Source organism: Babylonia areolata, chromosome 19, assembly GCF_041734735.1.
Source record: "Babylonia areolata isolate BAREFJ2019XMU chromosome 19, ASM4173473v1, whole genome shotgun sequence".
In the NCBI taxonomy this organism is placed as follows: domain Eukaryota; kingdom Metazoa; phylum Mollusca; class Gastropoda; order Neogastropoda; family Buccinidae; genus Babylonia; species Babylonia areolata.
Genome location: NC_134894.1, coordinates 12,607,503 through 12,619,378, shown reverse-complemented (window position 1 = coordinate 12,619,378; position 11,876 = coordinate 12,607,503). Strand labels below are relative to the sequence as shown.

Below are 11,876 nucleotides of genomic sequence, written 5' to 3'. Positions count from 1 at the left end.
TTTCTATCTCCTTTCTCCCCATTTTGATGAATTTTTCCACTTTCAACCCCCCCTCCTTTCAACAAGCTGCACCCCCCCCCCAAAAAAAAAACAACAAAACAAAACAAAAACAAACAAAAACCCAAACCTGCTTTAGGATTCAAAATATTTTTTGATTAATTCTGAAAATCTGCAAGATCTGCCAATTTTGGGCATTCGATGACAAAAGAAAATTTGTCTCCAGTCACATCTATATTGTACTTATGACAATTGTGCAATACATGTTGACAACTACACCTGAAACACACACACCCATATACGTGTAGAGCGCGTTCTTCCTCCTTGGTGTGTGTGTGTGTGTGTGTGTTTTCTTTGTCAAATATCACACGTCTATAGTGAAAAGATGTATAACTAAAGAAAGCAAGCAAACGCGTGCACACACACACATCCTGGTATCGCCCTGCATGTGTATTTTGGTGTATGAGCATGTACATACGTGTGTGCATTGAACATAGGCTATAGTAATAAAAAGAATCGCTTCATTGCCTCCTGTTCATAACGTGCACAGGATTTTTTGCTGTTGATGGTAGTTGTTTTTTTTCTCTTTTCTTCCTTCCAATCTTTCTTGTGCGTACGTGTGCGTACGTGTGTGTGTGTTTGTGTGTGTGCATGCATGCGTGTATTTTCTTTTATTTAACATCTTTTCATATGGTGGCTTATTTTTCTTTTCACGTAAAGTGACATGTATACACAAATGCTTGTATTGTAAGCTCCCCCCCACCCTGCCCCCCAACCCCCCCGCTCACACGGTACATTGGTAAAAGTTGTCATTTAGTTTGTAAATAATCATATGTATGTTAAATAAAAAAAAAATTAAAATAAAAAAAGCTTGTAAAATTGTGCGCATGTACATACACTATTGAACACCTCCCTCAATCTTTGTTCTCCGTCTTTCATCCCCCCCCACCCCCAGCCCCCCAACCCTCACCCCCCAAAAAAAACCACCAAGAAAACAAAGAAAGAAAGAAAGAGCTGTTATAATGTATGATTGATCCAACTTGCATTAACCTACATTTATTGTTCAGCCTGCACATAAAGCAATAAAAACTTATTGAAAAAAAGATTGATGCGAGTATACAGGCTGGGGGCTTAGTTGGGATGGGGGCAGGGGCAGGAGGTGGGGGCTGGTGGGTGGCAACTTATAATTACTGCAGTCCCCCATTTCGCTCTGACAGCGGCATTGAGAAACATACTGTGGGTACTATAACTGCGATGCAGATGCCACCCTACAGATTAGTAGAACCCCGTGTGTTTTTAACTTCATCTATCGATGTGGTGAAACTAACCTCCAGTTTTAATTCGCGTCTAGTCAGCACAAACTAAACGTCATGCTGATGTAATCAGCCAGTTATAGACCCCTGCTGCACACGTGTGGTGAAATATGATCTGTTTTGGCACAGAATGCAAAAAAGAAAAAAAAAAGGTACCTCAATATGACACGAGTGCATATACACACACACACACAACCTCCAGGAAATGATGGTTTAACGGTTCTAATTTACAGACAATTCCAGACAAAATCAAAATACCTTCTGGTGTAAGCAGTAACTGAATGTTCAGAACACAGAATGCGCTTATCCTCAATAAAAAGAAAAGAAAAAAAGCATAATTATCCTGATAGATAGAGGAAACAACATGGACGGCAGTGACCCATCCAATTTTTTGACTAATGACCCTTTAACTAATTCTGATTTCAAACATAAATACGGTAAGCTTATGCAGAACTCATGGTTTGTAACAAACGTGTGTGCATGTGTGTGTGTTATATGTTACCGCTTCTTGAGATTTGAGATCATTGCACTTGAAATTGTTGGACAGGTTATGTTGACTTAAATTTTATTTTATTTTATTTTATTTTTTTTAATACATTTTATAGCTTTTGTATGTTTGCTAAAAAGTGTTTCTGTTATACAGCGTATCATAATATTGTTCCTTTGTTACTATGTTTTTGCAGTCATTGTAAAGCTCCTTGAGTGTTGGAAGGAGCTATATAAATTTCCATTATGATTATTACTGACAAAAAAATGAAAAATGTGATACAGACTGGTTGGGTTGGCAAAGTGTAAACAAGGGGTACATTCTGGCCAGGAGGGATATGGCATGGTCCAGGCTGGTTTAACCCTGGCAAAAGGCAAGGCAAGGCATCATCTTTTTGTATTTGTATTTTTTGTCACAGCAGATTTCTCTATGTGAAATTCGGGCTGCTCTCACCAGGGAGAGCGCGTTGCTACAATGAGAGTGCCACCCATTTTATTGTATATTTTCCTGTGTGCATACATATTTTTATTGCCTGTCGAAGTAGATTTTTCTACAGAATTTTGCCAGGGACAACGCTTTTGTTGCCATGGGTTCTTTTACGTGTGCTAAGCAAGGCAACATCCCTCCTCGGGACGCGCATACTTGTCAGCAGCAGTCAAGGGGTCAAACAGAACACAGCCGTTTTGCTCACCATTGGTTCCACTCTGTATGATACAAATTTAAAGTTACATGATGTTATTGATGGATGTAACTGTTGTTCCAGCTGTTGAGCTCTTTCCCAATTTCAGTTTTGTTTACCCCTTAACTACAGAAATTAAAATATCCCTTCTGGGAACGCAAAAGAAGAAAGAAAAATATTGCTTTCAATCTGTGTTTGTGGTGCGTATGTGCATGCATGTGTGCATGTGTGTGTACACTCACGTGTGTGCATCTGTATGCCTTGTTTGTGTCAGTCATAAATTAAAAGGAATGAGCCTTTTCTCAATGTAAAGCCAGTTATTAAATACATTGTTCACAAGTTTCCTTATAACACAACTGGCATACAATGGAATGGATGTCATTCGGCAGTGTGTGTGTGTGTATGTGTGTGTGTGAGAGAGAGAGAGAGAGAGAGAGAGAGAGAGAGAGAGAGAGTCCAAACAAAATATTATTTAAAAAAAACAAACATGACAAGCTGTAACTTGGCTCCAGGCTCTAAACGCCTGACTAGAACTGGATCACTGTGTATGGAGATCAACTGTTTTGAATATTTTTTCCCCCCAATGAGGTGCACATGGGTATTTTATTAATGTAGTCGTGGAATATCATTTACGTTTCGCTGAAGGTGTTTATTCTGATTGCACTGTCAATAGTTGTCTCTGCCATCAAATGTGTTTTTCTTGTCTATTCCCTTTTATAAAAAAAAACAAACAAACCCAAAAGCTTATGAAAATTTGTTTACACCTATCAGTGTCAACGAGATTATAGTTTTTTTTAAAGGGTGTCTTTATTCTTTTTGTAAATTTTTTTTTTACTATAAATTCAAAAGTCTTCACAGATTGATAAGTCTTCACAGAATAACAGAATAAGTATACCCCTAAATCTGTCTATCTGTTCTATCAGCTTCTGTGTTGACATCAACAGGTTAGATTGATGGAAATGCAACTTGACAAATCTTCATGTACGTGTCTGTGTGTGTGTGTGCGTGCGTGTGTGTATGTGTGTGTTCATGTGTGCGTGTGTGTGCTCACTCAGATTCAAAACTTGTGCTCAGACTTAAACCATATGGACATTTCTCTTCTTCCATATTCATTGTCAAATCTCCATTTCTCATCCTTCATTTTCTGTCTTTGTCCTCAAATGTCAAAATGATACCCTTTATCCAACAATAACAGCAGATTCGTAATAAATCTTTCAATTTGTGGTGCTAAGCGCTATAACTCCGGCAGACTGTCATCAGCGCTGTCTGGATCTGAGGTTCCCTCTGGGTCAGAGTCTGAAGAAAGTCTGGATCTCTGCATGCCAGTCACTCTGCATCTGTCTCTGCCTGATTCTGTGGATCTGTTTGTGTCAGGCACTTTCAATCTGTCTGTGTTAGACAGTGCGGATGTGTCTGAGTCAGCTAAACGAGGTTGCGATGTTCCAGGAGTCCTTGTGTCAGGCAACACGGACCTGACAGCATCCCCACCACCCGACCCAGCAGAGTCACACATCTCCGACACCCTGTCTCTGTCAGCAGCAACAGGGCTGTGGTGGTCCCCTGACACGCCGGTGCCAGCCACCCTGCACCTGGCGGTCTTAATCACGTCACTGTTGTCCCCTCCTGAAGGGACGTCGCCGGCACCACTCGGGTTCAACACATCAAAGATGCCCACCCTTCCCCCATCACTGCCCTGCACACAGCTCCTGTCTCCTGACCGCCTGCAGTCTGACGGCTCTGCTACGCCACTCCTGTCTCTTCTCTTCTTTGCACGACTGTGATCAGGACGCTCGTCTCGTTTTACTGTGGAGTCACTGCCGCTGTCTTGTTTCAGCACTTTGGTGCTGGCTGGCGTTGTGTCCTCTTCGTTGCTCAGATCGTCATCACTGAAACTGGTGCTGGAGTCATTCAGCGTGTTGTCATCGTTGGCTGCGTTGCCTTGGTCTTTGAGCTGTTCCACCTGGACCTTGGTGGCGCTGCTGAAGCAGCTGAAGATCTTCCTCTGAAACAAACGTGCATGGATGATGGGTGAATCTTGGGTGAATACTGTAGAATGCATGGCATGTGCATCACTGTGTTAATGGGTTGAGTGCTAAAGTAGGATTCGTTTTCTTCTGCTTCAGCAGTAAATAATGGCACACACACACACACAAATAAAAAAAAAAGATCTATAAGATACATTACTTTCAGATGTGCATTGTCATTGTAATTAGAATGTGTGGAAAGAACTGATTTTCTTTTTTTCAACAAATTTTGTGTAAACAAAGTACTTCCAGAGAAAACTGATTTACTACAGTTTACCACAAAACGCACAAACATACACACAGACAATCAAAACACCCACAAGAACCAATAACATACATCATCATGACACTGCTTGTGCGTATGATGCACATGCACACAAATGCAGATGGACATTTCCATAAGATTTGCTGTGCATACCTCACTGTATAAAAAAAGAAAGAAATACACACCCCAAAAAACAAAACAACATACCCCCCCACAAAAAACAACAACAACACAAGTGGTCCATGAAGAAAGCACCTTCATTCTGGTGTCCTTCACTTTAGGACAGGGAACAACAGATTCTCACTGATCACTATGTACACAGCAGGAGGCATCAGACAGACACAAACCACATCAGCCATTACCTGCTTCACGTTGCTGGCCTTCACAGCCAGGTCCCATTTCAGGCACAGGTGCAGCAGCATGCCTTTCACCTGTATCAACACACACACACACATACACATGATACACTGCATCGGCATTACCACCATACATTCTGCAGATCTCTGTATAAACCAGACAGCAATATTCAGCAATAAGCACTGACTTGCATGCAGGGTGAAATGGTTTGCATTACAGAGATGACTGGGAGGTTGCAGGTTCAAACCATATCAAAAGCAAATCACAGTGGGATTTCTGTCTTGGGTGGCTCCTACTCCAGAGTTGAGTGAACAACGGGTCGAAGTAGTTCAATAATCAAGAGTAATTCATTTCACAATGCCTAGTTCAATAATCAAGAGTAATTCATTTCACAATGCCTACCTTTCACCTGTGCACAAACACACACGCACATGTAGATAATAACTTGCATGAGCATTACCCCTACAGATCCGGCAGAATCTGTGTATGAATGTGACAGCAAAGTGAGCAATATTCAGCCATAAGCAATCACGTTACTGTTGACTTTATAACCCTTCCAATGACTTGCACACAGATCATACAGCAGCCACCAGGGTGAAATGGGCAGCATCACAGAGATGACTGGGAGGTTACCGGTTCAAGCTCTATCATAGACATATCACTGTGGATCATAGACATATCATTGTGGAGATTCCAGTCTTGGATGGTCTCCTGCTCAGAGTCAGAGGGTATGTGCGTTTATTTGCAGGTGTGAGTGTACACACGCTTGTTCATGTATGGTGTACTTGATGCATATAAGTTTATGTATGTACAACTTTTTGTTGTAAACATCACAAGCTCCCTGCCTGGGAAGCATGGATGTCAATCTGCATTATCATTATTATCATCATTACTGGCAGAATATGAATGGTGACAGACTGAATAACTAACTAATGCCATGCTTGTTCCCTATGGACTGCTGACACTAGGACTATAAGACCTGGATGTGGCCATGTATGGGGGACTCGCAATGAGCAGTGTGGGAGAAATGGCAAATGATAGAACAGCAACAACAAAAAAGCCATACTCACTTTGGTGCAGTCCAGCCTCTGCATACTGTCTCTTATCTCAGACACTATCAGCCTCACCGCCTCCAGCAGCCGAAACAGCTGTTTCTGAAAACACACAAGGAACAACACTTGGTGTCACTGACATTGCCTGCTTGTCATCATATCATTTTCACCTGGAAAAGTGCTTGGTGAAACTAAATCAGTTACACCTGGCGAAAGTGCTTGGCATAACAATCATCATATTAAATGCGCTTGTTGAAGTTCTTGGAAAGACTAGATATGTAACACATGGCAAAGTGCTTGGTATCACATATCATCATATTCCACTTGGAAAAGCACTTGTTAGGACCATATCAGTTGTAAAACAAAAAGTGCTTGATATTACTCTGACAGTAATTTAATATCATTCAGAAAATCATTTGGTATCACAATTATCACAGCATACCAGGTCCATTTGTAAAAGTGCTTGGTACCACATTGTGATGACACATCAGTTGCAATCTGCAACATATTACAATTAAACTGTGTCCTGTTCTCTATGGAAAAAAAAAACAAGAAAAAAAAACAAGAGAGCTAAATATGCACAATGATTTTCACAAGTAACCAAGTCAAGCATGTACTATTCATTTATTGAGACGTCTTGCTATAGTGCATTTTCTTGAAGCTCTATGAAAATAAAACCGGTCCTTCACATCAGCGGTCAGTGTGCATACAGGTCAATGACATATTCAGAAAGTTCAATTTCTGACAATTCAACCCCTAGAGTGCCCCACGACAGAAATTTCTGTCACCTTCCGGTGTGGAAAAATCTGCCCCAGAATGGAAATTTCCATCTGTGTCATTGTAGAAATGTTCATGTAAAAAAATCATTAAATTCAAGTGAAATTGCTATAACTGGATAGTGTGTCATCTTCCTTTCAGAAAGCATAGATTATATGTACTTTCTTTTAGTAGTTTGTATACTAGATCTTAAAAAAAACACAACAAAATACAACAAAAAAACCCCTCTTTGACCAAACCATCCCGTGGCAAATAGTTGTCACTGAGCATAAAATGGGCTTTGGCATTGAAAGAGTTAATATATCCACAGCTATTCTGATGACTCAATATGCTGGTGATTCTAACTTGGAATGACCCAAAAGTAGGTCAGAGTAATTTCATGCAAACACATTTCTAGGAACCGAAACTGTTAAAAAGGTTGAATTATCCCCCTTCCCTAGCTGAAAGGTTGAATTATCACCCCTCTCTTGTTGAAAAGCATCCTGCTCTTAGTTTAGCCTCTCTCCACATTTGACAAACAGGACACAAATACACACACCACAAAGAAACATGTCAATTTTGATAGGAGGATTATACCACTGCTAAAATAACATCCCGAAAAACAAACAAAACAACAACAAAAAATCCCCCCCCAAAAAAACACCCAACAAACAAAAACTCTTGATACAAGTTGTACAACAGAAGAGGAAGATAACAGCAGTTGGTCTCTAATGCTAAATACAGGAATCCTTTTTCCCTAACTTACAAGTCATATTCAGACATACACACACAATAACATACATATACACAGCAAAGCACAGGCATACACTAACAGACCCCACCCCTCCCCCACAGTAACCAGGGAGAATGAAGAGGAAGAGGACAGCAGCAAGTAGGTCTCTGCAAATATGGCAATCTTTTTTCCCCACACAAAATTCACACACACGCGCATACATAACCAGTAAAGCGCAGACATACACGAACACACAACACACACACACAGAGTGAGCAGCAGTGTGTAAGATGTGGTGGGCAGCAGGACCCACAATAAGGTCAGACATACACTAACACACACACACAAACACAGTAAGCAGTGGCATGGCACTGACTTTCTGTGAGATGTGGAGGGCAGCAAGACCCACAGTGAAGACACACACACACACACAGTGACCAGCAGTGTGGCACTGACTTTCTGTGAGACGTGGTGGGCAGCAGGACCCACACTGAGGTCCAGCAGGTGCACCAGACTGGCCACATGATAACTGTCCTTGTGCAGCACCTGCTTGAACTCCGGGATAAGAACCACCAGGTCTGCCAACTGCAAACATCCACAAGTTCAAGTTTTAATTATCCTTTCACTCCTACTGGTGGAATGTGGAGGATTTCAACAAAATAAACATTTCATGCCCAAATCAAACATTTCCAAATGCATAACAGTGTCACCTAGAAGCTGAGAAAACACAAATGTCTTTTAACCCATAATAGAGTATACAACATTTGCACATTTCAAAGAACGGACTTACAGCTGAGAAAACGTTTTTGCCTCCTTTGAGCATATTGCAAAAGTTAAACACCAATTTCAGAGACAAATATATATATATATATATTTTTTTTTTTGCTGCCCCATCATCTGCACCGTTTCAGTGGCATTACTCCCATGCCGCTCATTTACATTCCCCCCATACACGGCCACACCCCGGGGTTCATCCATCGTAGTTCCAGCGTCGGCAGTCCACAGGGAACCATCGATGTTAGGTCGCCAGGAGGCCACACACCAGAGGAGACCCGTGCACTGCTGCTGAGTCACTTCGGTGGTGTTCAGTGGTGCCTGTTCTGTTTTAACGTACTTAGGACACCACTTACTAAGCCCCCTACTAACGACAATAATGGCTTAGTCGCGGAGCCAGACTGAGTGAGTGTCCCTCCCAGAGTGGAGACCGCCACCACGTCCCTCAAACAACAGCCCTCCATGAATCTGCTGACACTGACGACATTGACAGGACTCACCCCAAGCATGGAAGTGGAGGGGTATCGAAACTGAGGTCACCATGAGAGCAGGGCATGAAAGGCCACAGACTTTGAGACTATTTTGTTTATATTGATGACGATGGAGGAGGAGGAGGATGACGATGATGATGACGATGTTGCTATGGAGGTCCATTTTGGTTTGGGACTGCGTGACAAGGCTGTACTCTACACTTCCTGTCATAATGATATCCCGGCGTTAACCAGGCCCGAGAGATACAGACACTTGCAGTGTTGGTCAGGTGATTTGAGCAACACACCCAAAGATGCGTCCTTGAAGTGGATGACACTCGACTGTGTGGTCTCAGTCTCCCCATTTAAGCCCACAACACACTCAACTCTGGGTAGGAGCCGGCCACGGGCCAAAAAACCCACCTCCGCTGGGATTCGAACCCGCGTCCTTCCAGCCGTCAGTCCGCGACGCTAACCACTTCGCCACGGCGGCTGGTTACAAATATTTTTTAGGCACATACCTTTTTTGCAACTCATCATACACATAACAGTGGATGCATTTGAATCCCTGTTACATTGTCCAGTTGGGAGTGTTTCCATAATGTGACTTGCAAACATTACTGCACTGAATATTTGTTCTGTTTTAGTTGATGCTGTACTATAATATTTACTGACTGTTTATTGCACTGCTCTAATCAATTCTTTCTCAGTATATCCCTGTTATCCAGACACACACATACATACATGGCATGTCAAATATCACTTTCAGTGAAAATGTCACATTAAAAAACAAACAGTGGCTATGCATATCATATAAAACACACATATGTTAAGCATAGCTACTGAAACGGCAATAAATAAAATGACAACAAAACAAGAGAGGCAAAGCCTTTAACACTGCTCACATGTAATAAAAAAAAAAATAAAGAAAAAAAGATGACCCTCTCCTAGCAACTTAGAAAATTAACCATGTGGTTTTGCTATGATTCTGATACGTGTGCATTCATTTGTTTACTCAGCGATACAGCTGACCATGTCAGGAGTAAAACAGTCCACCAAGTTACTGCTTTTGGGATCAACCCAAAGGACCATTGAACTGAAATGTTTTCACCACACGGTGAGCAAAAGGTTGAAGGTCGCATAGCCATCAGGCCAGTGAATTCACACCAGCCACGGCTTGGCATAGGAAGCCGGGGCTCAGTCCTCTCCTTCCATTGTTTTAACCTTCCCCAACTGAAGTCTAGCACCCTATCCACAAACCTGGGTGGAGTTAGGAAACTCAAAGCCAACTGCCATTCGCCAAGGACACAACACCATGTCGAAACAGGGCCTCCAACACTGAATTCTGGATCAGGAGTCTAACGCTTAAACTGATTCTGCCTATTGCAACCCATCACAATAAAGTGTATATACGCAAGCAGAAGATTGAATACTTACGTTAAAGATCCTGAAATCCATGTCAGCCTTCGGTGGGTTAAGGAAACAAGAACATACCCAGCACGCACACCCCCCAAAACTGAGAATGGCTGCATTGTGGGGTAAAAATTGTCATACACGTGAAAGCCCACTGGTGTACATATGAGCGAACATGAAAATTGCAGGCCATGAAAGGAGGAGGAGGAGGAGGAGAAGAAGATAATAAAGCGGATGATGGAAACCTCCTGCTGACCTGGAACTGGTGGAGGTGGGTGTCAGGGAGGGGCTGGGTGGTGAGGGCCGAGTGCAGCAGCAGGTAGGCCAGACGCTGCTGCAGGTAGCGACTGCGGGGACACACGCTGCTCAGCAGCTTGGTGATGTACACCTGGTTGTGGTGGTGGCTGCTCAGCTGGCTCAGCTGCCGACACAGCCATGGAACCTGCTCACACACACACACACACACAAAGTAATGTACCAATGATTTCAGAACACACATGCACATGCACAAACGTCATGGGCGAATAACAAGAGACAGGTTTTATAACACACATGCAAATACATACACAAATGTTGTATACCAATAATAAAAGATAGATTTTAGATCAAACACATGGTCACACAAATGTCATTATTACAATAATAAGAGAGACAGATTTTAGAACATGTGCAAACACACATATAGGGATGAGATTGAGACTTTTTGCTTCAGTCTGAAATCACTGCCATACCTTCACTGTGAAACAGAAAGCTTAAAAAATTGCCACTTTCCAGACTAGTCCAAAAAATCTCATGCCCAATACACACAAACATCATGCACCACTAAGAGACAGATACAATATACCAATGATAAAAGACAGTAAGTAATACCACTACAGTGAAAAGATGTTAAACTAAAGAACGAACGAACAGTAAGTAACACAGGAAAACATGACATGTGCAGTAATGAGTCTGGTTCCATGAGGACAAGGGACACAAACAGTGCTAAATAACAAAAGAACTCTGAAAAACAAACAAACAAACAATCAAAAAAAACCCTGGTTAATTCAACCAAAGGAACTTCTGTTCCAGTTCATTTCTTTACCAAAGGGCACTTTGTCCAACACAATTGTGGTAATCAAGAAACAAGTGGGGATATCTATAATTCAGTTAGCAGTGCGTACCACAGTGTTCCATTTGAGTAGCAGTAATCAAGAAACAAGTGGGGATATCTATAATTCAGTTAGCAACGCATACCACAGTGTTCCATTCGAGTAGCAGTAATCAAGAAACAAGTGGGGATATCTATAATTCAGTTAGCAACGCATACCACAGTGTTCCATTCGAGTAGCAGTAATCAAGAAACAAGTGGGGATATCTATAATTCAGTTAGCAGTGCGTACCACAGTGTTCCATTCGAGTAGCAGTAATCAAGAAACAAGTGGGGAGATCTATAATTCAGTTAGCAATGCATACCACAGTGTTCCATTCGAGTAGCAGTAATCAAGAAACAAGTGGGGAGATCTATAATTCAGTTAGCAGCGCATACCACAGAGTTCCATTCGCTGGGCTGATAG

At 41.9% G+C, this 11,876-nt stretch overlaps 1 protein-coding gene across 4 annotated transcripts in view; it reads right to left on the bottom strand.

Moving 5' to 3' along the window:
* Window positions 1-287: 287 nt before the first annotated feature.
* LOC143293459 (SMC5-SMC6 complex localization factor protein 2-like) overlaps window positions 288-11,876 on the bottom strand; it is a 60,695-nt gene continuing 49,106 nt past the window's right edge. For 2 of the 4 annotated variants that reach the window (XM_076604333.1, XM_076604334.1), the window contains 6 exons: window positions 11,849-11,876; window positions 10,577-10,762; window positions 8,120-8,248; window positions 6,193-6,276; window positions 5,128-5,196; window positions 288-4,478 (listed from right to left, as the gene is read on the bottom strand). The exon at window positions 11,849-11,876 is cut by the window's right edge and continues 51 nt beyond it. In XM_076604333.1, the coding sequence (XP_076460448.1) occupies window positions 3,711-4,478; window positions 5,128-5,196; window positions 6,193-6,276; window positions 8,120-8,248; window positions 10,577-10,762; window positions 11,849-11,876 (1,264 nt within the window). In that variant the 3' untranslated portion in view covers window positions 288-3,710. The remainder of the gene's footprint in view (window positions 4,479-5,127; window positions 5,197-6,192; window positions 6,277-8,119; window positions 8,249-10,576; window positions 10,763-11,848) is intronic. The other 2 variants (XM_076604335.1, XM_076604336.1) reach the window with 1 other exon arrangement.